The 17,142-nt window shown below is 36.7% G+C and overlaps 1 protein-coding gene across 1 annotated transcript; it reads right to left on the bottom strand.

The window, feature by feature from the left end:
- Positions 1-1,006: 1,006 nt before the first annotated feature.
- On the bottom strand, positions 1,007-17,084 carry NDC80 (NDC80 kinetochore complex component). The gene is made up of 17 exons (XM_086742230.1): positions 16,968-17,084; positions 15,684-15,794; positions 15,148-15,234; positions 14,258-14,381; positions 13,959-14,131; positions 12,301-12,403; positions 11,292-11,381; positions 9,506-9,599; positions 8,275-8,381; positions 7,293-7,437; positions 6,804-7,009; positions 5,479-5,631; positions 5,112-5,201; positions 4,151-4,243; positions 2,527-2,657; positions 1,894-1,996; positions 1,007-1,531 (listed from the first exon to the last, which is right to left on the bottom strand). Exons 2-17 carry the CDS (start codon positions 15,782-15,784, stop codon positions 1,409-1,411), a joined length of 1,923 nt encoding a protein of 640 aa, XP_086598356.1. The 5' UTR covers positions 15,785-15,794; positions 16,968-17,084; the 3' UTR covers positions 1,007-1,408.
- Positions 17,085-17,142: the final 58 nt, after the last annotated feature.

Consider the following 17,142-nt stretch of genomic DNA (forward strand, 5'->3'; position numbering starts at 1 on the left):
AATTTTTATTTGCAGTCTGTGTTCAGATGGTCCAACTTAAGTTTTGTTGTATATCCCAGGGATCTGTGTTTCATTCAAATATTGTGTCTAGTTATAGAATTATGAAGTAACTTCATTTAGCTATCAGCTGCCAAAAAACTTTTGAATAGACTGCAAAGTTGTTTTTATCACTGTATATTGGAATCAGTGGTATTTATCACTGAAATCTCAAAAACACTCAAATACTTCAATACTTTTATTAGGAAATACCATCATAAACTAAACCATCCAAGACAAATGCTGATTTTTTTTTTTTTTAAACACAAAGGTATGTACAGAGTAGATAAGAAAATACTACTTCCACATAGCACTGAACAAAGAGAAGTACACGTTCAAGACATGGGGTTACATTTTCTTCAATGTATTTGGACTGGAGCTCCCCATATCCTAACTTTACTGCTACTTTCCTGAGGAAGAAAACTCAAATAGCATCTGTCCTACTGTTCTAACAAGAAGAATGCAGACCATTTTGATGTGTCCAACATTAGCCAAATCTACAACAAATTAGCTATATTGCCAGAATTCACGCTGTCCTGCTTAGAGCTATCTCTGGTATTCAAGAAGTACAGTGAGGTTTCACCTGGGACTATGAGCACTTAAGAGACAAATTTTTTTCAAACTGACTATCTTTCTCTATAATATTTACAAGACTACTGTATAATTACTATCGATCTCTCAAAGAGGTTTTTGTTAAAAAAAAAAAATCTTACTCATGTGAGGTGTCTCTGGGCAGTTTCATAGATAACTGAACAAAGACATTTACATTTGCTCTTGCTACTGAAAAAAAGGCTTGGGAGAGGATGTCCACTGTCATGCATGTGCGCTGAATACATCTGTATATTACAAAATGCACAAACTATACTCCAGAAAGGAAGGCATAACTCTTTTCTCAGCAATCTTACACGTTTACAGAAACCACTAGTTATTTTTAAGTAGAAGTATTTCAAGTTGTCAGTACCCTCTGCATTTATGCTGTCACTTGTGGTTCCATCTTTAAGTCCACTCTGGTTTGTTATTTTAACAGGTTAACTGTACTCTTATCTTACTAATGTTCCTAGAAGAGCACAAATTATTTGATTATAAAGAAAAAATGAAATTAAGTTGTTCCATCGTTGTCTTGTCACAGATGTTTGTAATAATGTATAATATATTGGAAGGAGGAAGCCTAAGGAAAGCCTTTTTCAAGATAATGCAAATATATTGTTTAATTCTTTAATGTATTTGTGTCAATAAAACAAAGGAAGCTCATAAATATTTCCTTACACTTAAAACCAGCTTTACTGCTAAACACAGAAAGGATCCGTCCTCTTAAAGGGCACCATACCAGAGCTTCAGAAACACAAAATTTTTATCTTCACCTTTTCAGTACTTATAGACTTTCAGCCTTCTTTTTATAACTGTCTAAAATGCTGGTCAAGTTTGACAATAGATCTTCAGACATGAATTCTTCATAGTCTCTGTCGATTTTTGCATTCTGTTCCTCGAGGTATTTCTAGAAAAGAGTTACAGAAAGTTATTAGCACTATCACGGTCTCTATTGTACTGGTTCTGCTAAAACATTTTAAGCAGTCATTGCACAGGCTAAGTGATTCCGTTAAACACTTCTCCGAAAGACATCTACTAGAAGCAGATTAAACCTGAGAGGATTACTGCTGGAATTTGATGATAAATTCTGATTGTTTATACCAAAGGTTTTGTCAACAAATTCATTTAACTAGAATCCACTGACTCAGTGCAGCAGCCCTAAAGAATGGATACTTTATTGGAAAGAGTAAGTTTTAATTTCCATGTGTTTAACTGCAGTTGCAAATATCTCTAGAAAGATTTAATTCTGAATATCAAATTTTAGCTCACCTCTATAGATACTACATGAGTAGCAATCACTTCTAAAAGACGATTCAAATTATCACCAGTTTTCCTGCTCTCTTCTGTTGTTGTTTGCATAACAAGTTGATATCTAAAAAGTAAAGACACTCAGTCATATCCGTAATTATAAAATTCCTGACATCTAAAACAATCACTTCAAGTCTGATATATCATCATGTTTAGCCATAATTTTTGTTAGTATTAACTTGAACCAAGTTAGATTTGTAATTAATCGTTAACTTAGAAGAAGAAGGACCGCATTGTGCTAACCAGTAAAAAACCAGTACCTTAGAGTCAGAATAGCCTTTCCAGACTTTAGGCTGTAAAATGTAGTTGTCACCTAAGTTTGGGAACAAACTGATTTCCTTACTACAACCATATATACGAAAAAAATTACATGGAAAACAGGAGTTCTGATACAGCAGACAAACATTCTGGCAAAATATTATGTATCAAGAAGAAACATCTTTCAATTGTGAATTTATGAAATTAATGTACTGAGATAAGTAACCGGTCACCGAAGAATTTTACATTTGGATTCAAGAAAATGTCTTTATCCTTAGAACAGACACATAAAACACAAAATAAACTACACAAACAACTTGAAGTTGTGGGCCTTACTGTCGTTGAAGATTATGCAATTCATTTGTGGCTTCACTAAGACCTTCATTGACACCACTCTCAAGTAATTGTTTATGCTTCTCTAACAATTCCAGTTCATTTGCACATTTTTGCTCTTCTTCTTCTGCTTCCTGTAAACATGAGGAAAAAAAAGAAATAAAAATAAACTGCATAAGTCGGAATAATGAGGATTTCTTTACTCCTTTATATTACGTGATTACATCCTGACACTTGAGTTCAGAATTCACACAAGTTACTCCAAACTCAGAACTAAAAAAAACCCAAAGACATCCCCCCCAAACCTAAAGTTTCAGGTATTTTCTGTATCAGCTTCCACCTGAAACCAGCCTAACCTTCCCTTTATTTCTCTAATTGTATTTCCAGGTCTATGTTGCAGCTATTTTACCTTCACAGTTCATCTCAAAAAGTGTTATTTACATACTTTCAATAGCTTAGAAATGGAACATCATAAAAAACTCTTTCTAAGCTAAAAAAATAAAATCACATTTGAGTAAGAAAATTGCTTTTCCTTTTTCTGTCTGAAAGATGACTACAAAATGTAAGTAATCATCTCTCCACTGAGAATGACACTATTGATAGTATATCTATCACAATTAAATACACAAAACTAACCTAAATTCTGCGATCAATTAAACATGCAATTCTATTAAATTACTCAAGCATTACTCTTCAAACATAATTTTAATACTGAAGTCTTACGGATAGTATTTTAAAAATTACATGAGGAATTACATGGCTTTGTCTTATTATAACCATCCAGTTGCAATTGAGTATCTTATGAGCTCACCTTAAGAGAAAAGCATATGCAATAGCATAGACCAAAAGCTAAATTTCAGGTGTTTTTGAAAGCAATAAACTAAATGAATTGCTTTCGGCTACCTAAGCAGGTATTTGCAATGAAATAACGCTGTTTCATGGTTATAGCGCAGAAGTTTGGATTTCAAAAGCAGATATGTTAAACAAAAGCTTAGTTCAGAAAGCATTTTTCTTCTGGAAACCACAGCCCCACCAAAGCCATGCTCTTAGAGAAGCTGGGAGGTACTGAAGCAGCCACTGATTGTTAACTGAGAGGGCTATGTTTTGTTGCTAAACCGGAAGTGGGGAAAAGGATAGGGATGGCTCCCCCACTGGGGAAGAAAAACAAAGAAAGCAACAATTTTATATCATTAAAACATTTGATGTGCTTTTAGTTAAATAACATTTTCCTTAGTTTTTAATGTAATTAAACATGTTACTAAAACCTATACACGTATAAGCTGAATAGACTAGGCAGATTCTTTTGACTCTCGCATCTCCTTCAAGCATATGCTTTGAGACATCCTGAGGTGCTGCTTTTTCTACTGGATGTAGTAGCTTATGATTTACAGGATCTGCCAAAGCATGATGCCATATTCTCATAGGATAGAGTGAAAACTGACTCACTTAAGGCAGCACTCAAATATTTCTGGAAAGAATCAGAGAATCTTGCAAGAGGAATGGAAGGAGGTAAGGGCAGAGATCCAAACAAACAAAAATGCAAACCAAAAACTTACATATAAATACAAAGATTAACAATAAGTATATCATTAAGGATAAATTGTCATCAACCTGTAAGAAATTCTACCTGAAGCTTCTGGTGGTAAAGATCATCCAGCTTTTCAGCTTCTTCTGTCAGCATTTTCACGCTGCTTTTCTTGTCTACTACCATTACATTCAACTAGAATGAAAACATGACCAAAAAAATGTAATAGAAAAAGAATTCCAACATATAAATCCATGCCATCACAAACAACACATGGTAGCACAAAAATATTTAAAATGGGCCAGGCTGGGATGGCATGACTTTCTTCATAACAGCCTCTATGGTGCTTTGTTTTGGATAAGTGGCTAAAACAGTGTTGGTAACACACCAGTATTTCGGCTATTGCTGAATAGTGCTTGCACAGCATCAAGGCTTTCTCTCCCTCCTGTGGCCCCTCAGTGAGTTGGGTAGGGGCAGACAAGAGGTTGGGAAGGTGAATAGCTGGGATAGCTGACCAAAATTGGCCAAAAGGCTATTCCATAGCACATACTGTCATGCTCAGCAATAAAAAAAAAAAAATGAGGTAGGGGAAGAAGAATAGGGAAATAAAATTCTCCTTCTCCCAATCCATCTTGAACCCAATATTGCTTAAAAATCCTCCTGATGACAACTTGTCAGTGATACTAAGCCACACAACAGACTGGAATGGGCAACTTATTAAACACATCTCTCCAATGTTTATGGTCAAATATATGTAAGCTGCATAATCTTCAATGCAGGGAATACACATTATTTCAACCAACAGAAGGGTACTCCAATCTCACAAAAACTTTGAGGTTCCATCATAATTAAAGCAATCTTCTCACAGCTTTTCTCCTCTGCTCCTCCCCACCCCAAACCCACCTGACCCAACAGAAATTCCCAACAAAGCCAGCCCCCCAAAAAAACCGACACATAAACAAAAAACAACCCACCACAGCACACTTCACCCATGCAAAAGGTCAAATGAGACCAGCAGATAACATTATGGTATCTTAGTCCTAATCTTAATTAATCAACAGACCTGTTCCAAAGTATCTTCCAAAGTCATTTTCCGTTGAGTAGCATTCCTAATTTCTTCCTCAGTCTGGTTTATGATCTCCAAAAGGGGAGCCTGTAACACACATACAAGAAGATCTGGCTAATGCAATTTGTTAGTTTCAACTAAGATGTACCCCACTACATCTTTTCCCCCTCCTGTTTTTATTTCGGCTGCTGTACCCTCCAATACCAAATTTCTTTCCTATACTATAATGTAGTTATGACAATGCATCACACAAGCTTTTCAATAAAGTTTCATGGAGATGTTAAGAGAGACTTTTCCAACATTTCCAACTAAACGCATTTTTTGCTGAGTGGTAACAGAAACATTCAGTGTTGACTCTACTTACCTTGATCTGAGTTCTGTATTTGACTAGGCAATTTGGTCCTGCCTCAGGATTAAATTGAATCTCAAAGTCATGGCCTTTGGAATTCTCAGCACTTACTGGAATTAATTTCAGCTTTCGAGCCAGTTTATGATACTCTGCCAGTTGCATTTCGATCTGTTCAGAGGAGAAAACAGCAAAAACCGTAGAAGTGCAAGTGAATACTTTTTGCAAAGCTTTTCATATAGTACTTCAAACAGATTTCTGAGTTGCTCTGCACAAACGTATTTCCAAGTCTGTATGTACCAACAGTCCAGCACTTTGCATTGTTTGGATTAAGTTCTGTTTTATGATTCCTTCAGAATTTGCAGGGTTTCTCACTATGTATGAGTGAGACTGAATGGTTTCACCTGCGGTTTTCCCTACTCGCCTGCCATATTTTTTTCTGCCTTAAGTTTTTGAGCATTAGTTGATAGGGAAAGAAAACCATGCTTGGAAATAATACAAATAACTAAAACAATTATCAGTCATCATGTTGATATGCCGTTTGTCATTGGTTTTTACAGGAAATGCCACATAGAGCATTTAATAAGCTTTGTCTAGAGGTATGAATGGCTATTTTCTGATTAATGAATGCCATTTATATGCAAATGCCAAACAAAAGTATTTTTTCTAGTTTTATGTGCTTCATACTTGCACAGTATGAGGAATTTAAGTTAATAGCAAGTGCTTGAGAAAACATAATTCTGCCAAGTGCAAAACATATTTCAAACTTTTTTTTCCAGTTCTCCATATAGCAAAGCAGAAGCTTTTAAATCCCACCACTTACAGGACCACATCTTTTCATTCTGTTTGAGGGAATTGCATTTGACCCTTAAAGTCTATTAGAACCTCCACATAAGGGACCAATCTGGCCCTAAATGCATACAGAGGTATTGATTCAAAGCATTAGTTTTGCATTGCTTCCTTGCTATGAAATCTTAACATTAGCCTGAAATTGCTTGTGTTAAAGCGATTTCAAGCTAATGTTATCAAAGGTCTTGATGCTATAACAGTGAGAGCTGCCAGTGGTGCATATTCTAGCTATGTGCCTTATGATGCAGGAAAAAAAAAGAAAATAATACATTCCCATTATGCTCAAAACAGAAAAGGGGCAAAAAAAAAAAACCAAAACATTTTTCAGAGAGATTGCAAACAGAAGCCATTCTTGTCACTTTAGCCTGCTAAGACGTATCTATGCTGTTGTTAGATTATTTAGGAAAGGAGTAAGCAATAGTCCAAGTCCCAAGTTTAAGCTTGCATGACGAAAACTGATAGCCACCTCTCAGTGTAGTAGGGTTTTCACATACCGCTTCTTTATTCCTAGCGTATTTTAGCTCTTCATTCCACAGCTGATGTTCTTCTGCTTCCACTTCCTTAGTCAGCTTGTTAATGGTTTGCTGTAACTCATTTCTCTCATGATTTATTCTCTCAATATCCGCAACTGAATACTTTTGGTTATCAAAGATGTGCTGGAGCCGGGCATTTTCCTGCTTCATTGCTTCTACTTCCATTTCTAAGTCCACAAAACATTTGTGAAATGGATGTAAAATACCAGCCTATATAGTTAAACCTAATCTCTCTATATTTTTATGAGTAAATAATATCTGTATTTCGTGACTCTAGTGTACAAACAACTATCAGCCAAAAAAATCTCTTTATTAGCAATCTATTTTGGAAAGTTTATTTGTAGCATCATCATACACTAAGTATCTCGCTCTGTCCTGAAGCTGAGAATTACAATTATTTTAAACCAATTTCTAGCTTCACTGTCCCATTTGTGACCAAGGCCTTCTTACCTGCTGTCTCAACTTCCTCATTAACACCTTCCGTTTTTTGATCAAGGATGGCTATATGAGATTCCAGATTAGCCAAATAAGCCTGGTATTTCTGGACATCTGCTTGAAGAGACGATTTCAGGTTTCGTAGTGTTACTCTACGATCCTAGTAAATTGATGGAAGGAACAACCACTATTAATCTAAAATAATTATCTTACTTTCCAGACAAGACAGGAGAGTAATTGGTCAACTTCAACAGTATAAATATAAAATTAAAGAGCGTTAGTAAGTGTTTATCTCTGTGACAACTGAATCAAGTTAAGCATCTTTAAAATAATAACAAAAAAGGTTGAAAAGATGGTTTGTACCTTAATTCTTGCATTTCAGCATTTAGTCTTTGATTTGCATTAGGCATTGCATTAAGAAAGTTCTTACTACAGGTAATTCACAACTTAAGTATAATAAAACACAAAAGGCAGATAAAACTAAGGGCAAGGAAAACTGGGAATACAAACAGCACATTTTACACAGTAGGCAGGAGTCTCAGCTTGCCAGTTGCACAGCCACTAAACCATTTTTAAACTCATGTTATATTAAAAGCAGGATCCATCTTTTCAAACAAAATATATTGTTACCACTGAATCCCATGCTCTTATTCCCTAAGAAGTTCTCATACCAACACTTCTGGGAAAAGATAATGTTGAAGTTCAGAAAAGAACATAGTTCAAGTATTTTATTAATGTTTCAGCCAATGCAAGATCTCATTATCTGAAAATATCTGCACAATTTCAAGATACTGTGAAGACTCCACAGTAAATGTCTTGTACTATAGTGGTATAGAGTCTGTAGTAACCTGGCCTAATTAAAATATCATAGAGCACTGAAAATAATTTTCCATTTGTTGTAATGTGTCATCAGTATCTTCTTTAATAATGACAATAATGGTCGATAGTAGAAAATTCAACTCCACCATATAAACAAGCATACACACAATTTACTAACCGGCTCACTTTCCTTTTCTTTTTCTAGTCTTGCAATCTCTTCATGAAGTCTTTTGTTGTCAGCTGCTAAACCTTCTAACTGGAATTCATCTATATTAAATAAATCCTCTGTGGGCAAATAAAAAGAGGGGGGCAGTGTTTACAAATTAATCTCAGTGAATATCATCATGTAATCTGAATATCTGTGCTTTAGCTTCAGCACAGTAAATTCCCATTATCTGGACAATTATTTTAAAATTTAAAAAAAGACAACCCAAAACCAACCATCAAACATACAAAAAAACCCTCTAATTGCAAGGCAAATAGGCAAAAAACCCCAAACAAACAAGGAAATAAACGAGTTTTTCAGTCCTCATGTCATGAAAGAGCTAAAAATCACTCCTGTGAAGTCAGAGTTTCCAAACTCTCATACAGCCCACACTACAGGATAGTGGTTGTTAGATAAGTTTCACCTCTTCCAGTTTCACAAGGTAGCCTTCTTTCTCATCCATATACTTCCTTGCCTCTTCAGACATCTTCTCCCTTACTTCCCTCAGTCCTTCCCAAACAATAGCATGATTACTTTTTAGTACTAATATCTAGTAACAGTCTGGTAGCTTATGTTTCCTCTCCAGCTGATGGCTCCAGCTTGCAACAGAATTGTCCTTAATCTGGCTTTTCATAGGAGAGCACAGAAAGTGAAGACTATTTTTCCTCTTTGTTCTCATATTCTGTTTGTATTTCTGTAGGTGATGAAATTAATGAGTCAAAAAAGTAATAATTTTCCATCTCCTGAAGACAAACATAAGTGCATACTGAATCATATATAGGAACCTTCACAACAGAGTTTGGAACTCTTGCAGACTGTTTTCAGAGCTTTTAGAAGCCAAACTTTCTTATTCATCGGATGTGCATCCTCTGGTAATAGTCTTTTTTTAATTGTTAACTTTGTCAGATAGAAACAAGAGTCATTTGCATAAGTGGAATTTGCGTCTGAAGAACTGTATACTGCTTTTCTGTCACAAAGCCATTGAAAACAGTTGGGTCACACAGGTACAGCTGACAGCACAGCATGACCCATCTGTCTGTACTAACAAAAAGAAGAGAATTAAATGAAAGTAACTGAGAGGTACTTGGGAATTTCAAGTTCCCTTACCTCAGATCACTTGCACTTGTAAATTGAGCAAAACTGATGCTAGGAGAAAAGAAACCAGTAACACAATTAAATTCTTCATTAAAACATGAAAACTTACTTAATTTTGACTGCACTTCTGCATCCAGTTCTTCAAAAGTATCTCTCCCTTTCATGAAGTGTTCATAGCATTTCACAGAGTAGTCCATGAAAAGCTGAAAACCATGTAAAAAGTTTTTATTTCAACAATTCAAAGGGCTGTAAAATATCTAGATAGTCTAAATCTACTCAACCAATGGAATTAAACAGACACAAAAAATATCTTTCACAGGTTTGATTGCACTTTTGTAAAAATAAACTTTTTTCCCTCCCTTTAAACATAGAACGTTAACAGATTATACCCAGGCAGAGGGAGGAATCTAGAATTCACATTAAGAAAAGTCTAGAAATACTTGATACATTTTTCTGGGATACCTAATAAGGATAGTAGATTAAATATTTAAGAATTTATTATCTTGAAGCATATGATCCTCTCAGGCTAGTTTACGGAAACGGTAGGGCTGTTTAATAGACCTCTTCAGTAAATATGACCACTGTACTTCAAATGTGCAGATGTCAGAGAACTGATCTAGAATTAAAGATAGGTTACACCAAAATAATTTACTGGAGACTTTAAATTACAGATCTTTTAGAAGCAATTACACCAGCACTGTATATTTTGTTTCAACATATATGCATATGTATCAGCATATAGGCACACATGTAGTTTAAAAGCATTTTTACTTGTCAACTGTCAGATTTGTAACCTTAGTCCAAAATTCTGATTTAATTTGATTTTTGCAATTTTCTAATTAAATGTCCTGGCATATCATACAACCCTGTTCAAACATCTGCTGTGAATTAACACTGAGTTAGATCTGAGTAGTACTAATAATCTATGATAAATTAGAAAGCAAGCAAGCTGCTGGATTTTTAAGTGTCTGAATTACAGACTGTGGCTAGGAAATTAAACATTATGACCAATTTTTAAGTAGTAAACTGAGTAGAGCCACCACATTTATAATTAAGTCACTGTCTTTACACTGTACTGCTGTTAACCTTAGAAGACTCAAGTGCTAAAGAAAAATATACCTGAGACTCCCTACTAAAACAATAAAGAAACAGCATAATGAGTCCCTTTCTCCACAAGGGAGAGTAGAAACAGTAGTAAGTCAGAGAATAAGTCAGAACAAATCAGAGGGCTGGAGGACCTCTCCTGTGAAGACAGGCTGAGAGAGTTGGGGGTTATTCAGCCTAGAGAAAAGAAGGCTCCAGGGAGACCTTATTGTGGCCTTTCAATACTTAAAGGGGGCTGATAAGAAATATGGGGAGAAACTTTTTTAGCAGGGCCTGTTGTGATAGGACAAGGGGTAATGGCTTTAAACTAGAAGAGGGTAGATTTAGATTAGACATATGGAAGAAATTCTTTACAGTGAGGGTGGTGAGGCACTGGAACAGGTTGCCCGGAGAGGTGATGGATGCCCCACCCCTGGAAGTGTTCAAGGCCAGGTTGGGTGGGGCTTTGAGCAACCTGGTCCAGTGGAAGATCTCCCTGCCCGTGGTAGAGGGGTTGGAACTATATGATCTTTAAGGTCCCTTCCAATCCAAACCACTGTATGATTCTATGAATAAGGCATTTCAATTTAATACCCAGTCTTCACCAATAGACTGGCCATGATGCCTGCTCAGGAAACTAGTTGGTCAGGCTTTTTGTATAATGCTGCTATACTTCCTAGAGAACTCTGAATACAAAACTGAACAGAACATATACAGTTAAAATTGTCGTGTCATATATTTAAATTTTGTTCTTACAGTATATGGCAAAATTTAGTTGAACAATTCTGATAATAATTTACTTTTTATGGTACCTTATTATGTACAATTCCATCATCTGTCTCTCCTCCCCAGCTCTGTCCATCATCGAATGATGGTGCATTTTCCCTCATGGCAGCATATAGCTGAAAGGCACAAGTGTACATAGAAAGCGCAAGTGTGAAGATTCCCATTAGTTTTCATATTAGTTTCATGTTCATGATAAGAAGCAGAGTAACACTGGATTAGGATTTCAGTAAGCAGAGTGTAATGGTTCTGCTTCAGAATGTGACCAATCACATCAGGGTAATGAGCCTGTGTTTAGTTGACTAAAAGCACAGATGAGGCATTAACTGGACATTCAATACTGCCAGATTGCCTTGCTAAGCCAAATGTGTCTTTTCAGCATAAAGGATGGGAATTTCTTGTGTGTCCAATACAGCAATGGTGAAGTTCTGTCACAGATTCCAAATTTTGCTTAGAGTTGAGCTGGAAGCCACAGAATTACCACTATTAAAAAAAACCAAACCAAAACAAAAAACCAAACCAAAACAAAAAACCAAACCAAAACAAAAAACCAAACCAAAACAAAAAACCAAACCAAAACAAAAAACAAAAAACCCCCACCCAAACAGAAAACCCTCAACTTTACAGAACAATCACAGGACACTTGAATAATTGCTATTGAAAATTCCATCCTTAGTCTTCAAATTCAGGAGAAGATGGCAGATGTCACAAGATCTGCACTGAAGATACATGATTATACCCATTAACTTTTCACGTTTTTATGTAAGTAGAAGTCGTCATGTTTTTCTCCCTTTGTCATACAAAAAGGGCACACAGATAAATAAATTATTATCATAATAAAACATTAAAAACTCAGTTTAAAAGTTACTTAAATTAAGTCTAAGGGCAGGCTCCCAGATGGCAGGTAAGAACATCTACCTTTTTCTTTACATAAATGTCAAGCAAATATTTTTTTGAAAGCATTTAAGAGATCTGTATTGAAACTAACATTCCAGCCTGAAAAGTGTAAATATTTGGCTTAAAGACAACAAACGTTACCTTAACACAATCAATCAACCAAACCAAAGCCGTCACAATCTGAGGCCACGTGTGTGGTGCTCCCACTGTGTACATAGAGCTTTTTGACAAAGGAAAGGGGTACCTACAAGGCAAAAGAAAATACATTTTAGAAGCTGTGGCAAACAGTGATGAAAACAAAACAGCACATTTCTATGTGTAGATCAAGGCACAGAAGGAAGAACAAACTCAATTGTACTTTATACTGTACATCAGAAGAAGATAAGCTGAGAGCATGAGGTGATTCATGATGAGACAAAGACCTCAAAGGAAATGCAACAAATGCAAAGAAGAGAGTAATAGTCTGATGGATGATGTTTAGACTTTCAAACTGAGTGTACAAGCCTGAAGGATTTCCTAACATATGAAAACGTATACAGAGGAGTCCTGTTCTTAGAGGGCAAGATTCTTGCTTCTTGGGTCAATTGCACTTTGAAAACAGAAAAGCAGCTTACAATCAGCTTAATGTCATGCAATTACAGAAAAAAAAAATTCAGAACAGGAATTAACAGTATTAATATTACCTACAAATACAGAACATATAAAGCCTATACTGCTAATTACTGACATCCACTCAAAATCTTCTACAAATTAAGGAACACAGAAGTGCAGATTTTATTCCATCTTTAGACTGACAGCTGCCCAAGGGTATTTTAAGAATGTAGGACAAGAAGCTACAGATAAACTGACAGTTCTAAATAAGCGCTCATGAGCCATTCAGCCTGAGAATTAAAAAAAATTAATTATTTTGGTCCATTTTCTAACACTCAAAAGACAACTTAAAGCGAGTTCTCAAAATAAGTCTTTTTATCCAGGATTACACTCTTGGTGCAGCAGAGTAAAGCCTCTTGAGAGCAACCTCCTTTTCAACATTTCAGCTAGATCAGCAGTTTCAAATGTTATAGGTGAAAATAAAATTTCATTAAAATACTGAGAAGTGAACAGAACAGACTCATACCTACATCTAAGGAGTCCTTACACTTTGATTTGAGCACCATCATGGGCTCAAATCTACAGAAGTAAAATACACTTCACTTTTTTTTAATAAGACTGAAAATTCACCATTATCAGACAGACAGACTATTTTATTTCTTGGAAAGTGTTGGTGCATTAATGATTTCAAGTACTTACTGAACAAGATTAGAAATAAAACACCCAACTGCTCAGGGTTTTTTTCACCTCAGCAGTCATTTTTGTTATTTCCACTCCCTGCTTTGAAAGCAGAATGAGAGAAATTATAGGAAAAAATATTTTTAACTGAATGAACCAGATCTAACATTCAGAAATAGTTTTTTAGTTTTTGGATTTTAACAGAATGCAAAAAAAAAAAAAAAATCGTGTCTATCTTTCAAAGTTTAACACTAATGAAGGTAATTAATTAGATTTTATATTACAAAGCAAGCTTCCAAGAGTCTATAGGTCTGCAAGTTCAAATATAAAATATCTAGTAGAGTCAGAGAATCAGAGAGAGGCTTAGAGCTGAAGAAAAGTGAAACAAAATAATCACAACATTGGAGTTCCAGAGTCTCACCTGAATAAAGAAGCCTGTCTGTTCTCCCTAGCTATCATGTAGAATCTTAGCTTTTAAATATATAGCTGTATACCTGTTCGGCACAACAGACTAACAATAATGATCTTACCCAAGCTCTTTAAAAACTCTGGGAATTTCCTCTTCAAATTTTGAGTCAGGCAGTTCGTAAGAAGGGCAGAGAAATCCATAGATAAAAGTGAAGATTTTTAAGAAGTCCTTAACTGATGGAGACTGTAGCGATTTCAGGGAAACATTATGGGCATAGCCATTCTCAACGAGAAACTGAAAAAAGAAACATGGCATATTAGTCACTAAATAAAATCTAAAGTTGAAGCCATAAAAAAAAGGTATTTTTATTAGTATTTTTTATGCCTAATAATGTACTTTTAGACTAAATTAATAAGTTACCTCACAGAGCTGCTTGATACACTGTTGGATGAATGCCTTGTCATGAAGTGGTCTGGGATCCTTGATCTTTTCTGTACCAAACACACCATACTGACTGTTGCGTGAACCTCCAGCCCCACTAGTTCTAAGAGAAAAAATATACATAAAGTTCTTGTGACAATACACATAAAGAAGAAGTCTCTTAGTGCTTAAGTCACTACTATTGCTATTTTTTGTTTCTTTTGTGTTTGTTATGCAAAGTGATGCCTGAAGTTTTCTCTCTATCTAAGATGACTGGAAAAACAACATCAGCCTGGAAGCTGTGACGCACACATACAACAGAGGCATTACAGCATCACAGGTGAATATTTTCTTCAGTTTTTTGAAAGAAATAAAGTTTTACAGAGCAGGAAAATACCCCTAGGATGAAGAAACAAATTGATGTAGCTGATTGAAAATTAAGACTAAAATAATTAAGGAATATTTAAAAGCCTTAGGTCCCTGCAACAGTGGGGTCCTACGAAAGAAGATACCTGCAAGACATCAGAACACAGAAAGCCATGAACTAAGCTGAAAGATTGTAGAATTTTGGAATATTTGCATCTTAGAGAGAAGAAACTAAGGCAGAGTGTACTGGAGATATTGTTTTTCCTCAAACAGGCAAATGTATTGAGGAGCTCTTAAAGATCTGCAATGCATTCATTCCCAAGAGGAAGAACAGCTCTCAGAGCAATTCCTGCTCCACAGCATTATTGTTCAGTGATCACAGACTGGAGGAAGGCAGATCTGAAACTCTGCGGCCTCAGATCCTTTATTCCCTATAAAGGAAATCTGTCAAGAGATAAAAATTGCAAAATGATGTGGGACTGTTACTGTTTAATTTAAGTACAGAGATCTAAAGCTATCAGTACCTTTTCCCAAAGAAGCTGACTTTTCTTTCTGAAGTTCCAGGCGTAGGTTTGCTTACGCTCAGCTTCCCAAATGTACCTCTGTCCTTCCTGAAGAATAGGGAGAAAGATTCAAGTGACTATTTCTACCATTTCATCTTTCACTTACGTAAGAACACTATAAACACATGTATACAGGCCTAAGCATCTTCAGCATAGCAGCATCTTAGAAAAGTCAACTGATCTTAATGCATTATTTGTCCATTAACAAAGCTATTCCTGCAAGAAGGTTTATAAGTATACATTTTATACACACATGCACCCAGGCACCTCCTAAGAAATATGTAACAAAAAGTGTTACAATTTGAAATGTGGCACCCATATACAAATACATTAAAGAAAGTTTTCTTCAGAACTGGAGCACTTGTGCAAATATCATTGCCTGCAGGGAGTTTTCTTCTCGCTGCTCCCATTTTTTCAGTTGCTACTCACGCACTCAAACACACTACAGTAAATCTCTTCAGTTAGTTCTATACAGCAAGCTGATCAGCAACACTTACATCTGAGGTGTCTGAAGACCCATCTTGTTGTTGTCCTGTACTCTCAGTGCCATCATAGATTGCCGACCAGTGCTTACGGCAGTGGTTGAACTTCGCCTCATTGTGACTAAACTGTAAATCACAGTTTGTCAGTATTGGAAAAATCCAGAATCTAAAAGCATTTTTTAATCTGAATCCAGAATCTAAAAGCATCTTTTAAACATCACAGTGACTTTAGTGTAAAGGGTCAGAATAAGCAAGTAGAACTGTACTTTTGACCAACCAGTGTGACAGGCAGTTTCCAGACATATTGTGGTTTTTTTTTTAATAAAAAAAAAAAAAGGTCTATGTCAGACTCCAAAACTACACAGCAGCAGCTGCAGCCTTCAGCCTTTCAAATTAACTGTTTTATTGATGAAAGTGCCAGTGCTTGTTCCAAACCTACTAATTTGCCTTTATTTGTATCTGGTAATTTCTAACATACAGGTTCCAAAAGCAAGAAGCGCTTAGTAAGTTTTTCAGTCCTGTCAGCCAGGAGGAAGGCCTCACCAACATGACTACTGTTTCTGTCGCCCCAGCCATCCAGCTACTCCTTATCCACTGATTCGGAAACTGCTTACTGATTTTGCAAATGATCTCACAGTGTCATAGCCCGGTAACTGGAAAGCCTATTCTGAGATAGCATTATGGTTATCTTCAGACTACATACACAAAAAACACGAATTAAACTGGAAGTACTGAACTGTCCCCACAGTGGTATTAACTGTGATTTTGAGATAAGTAGATTTAACTCCATTAAATATGTCAATTTCTGCCCTCTACAGAGGATCTATTTTATCTGTGGGGTGCGCTCAGATGACTGAGTTATCTTCATTACAAACATTACCAAAACACGTTATCAATATAAGTTGTGTTTCACGACTGCAGTCCCAGTTCCACTTCTCACAAACCATGACAGAAGTTTAGCCTAGGCCCACTTCATGGGGCAGTTTATCCGTGACCTCATTTTCCCTGGCAAAGAAGCGTAATTCTTCCCTTACTTTACCAGGGTTCCACCGCAGACTGAGTAAATTGACTTCACAACCATACCAAACGAGCAGTTTAAGAGCAGAGTTAGCTAGAGTCAACACACCAGCAGAAAAAAAGCCTTCCCCTCGGTGCGCGGCCAACGGCTCCCCCGGGGCCGGCGGGGCAGGGGCTGCCGCCCGCCTCACAGACGCCGGCCCCGGGGTTGCTACCGGCCGCCCCTCTCGGCGGGGAAGGCCCGCGACACGGAGAGACCCGTCCCAACAACCCAGCCGTTACCGTTAACGGCGCCGATGCCGTCCTCTCAATTTCAAATCCGCCCGCCGACGACGTCACGCAGCGCGCCGCAGGGCGAACGTCACAGCGGAGCGACGAAGCAGCAGGACAAGGAGTGACGGGCCGCGGGGGGGGCGTGTCGTCACTTCCTCTTGCCGAACCGCTCACCCACAAACCG

Source organism: Chlamydotis macqueenii, chromosome 2 (assembly GCF_036417535.1).
Source record: "Chlamydotis macqueenii isolate bChlMac1 chromosome 2, bChlMac1.mat, whole genome shotgun sequence".
Classification (NCBI taxonomy): Eukaryota; Metazoa; Chordata; class Aves; order Otidiformes; family Otididae; genus Chlamydotis; species Chlamydotis macqueenii.

What these genes read in the sequence shown, in the direction of transcription:
- NDC80 (XM_086742230.1), bottom strand. Translation starts at nt 15,784, where the DNA reads ATGAGGCGAAGTTCAACCACTGCCGTAAGCACTGGTCGGCAATCTATG. An exon ending in GGTCTTCAGACACCTCAGAT is followed by an intron (nt 15,235 to 15,683) that starts GTAAGTGTTGCT and finishes CCTATTCTTCAG; the next exon opens with GAAGGACAGAGGTACATTTG. An exon ending in ACGCTAGGAATAAAGAAGCG is followed by an intron (nt 5,632 to 6,803) that starts GTATGTGAAAAC and finishes TCCTCTGAACAG; the next exon opens with ATCGAAATGCAACTGGCAGA.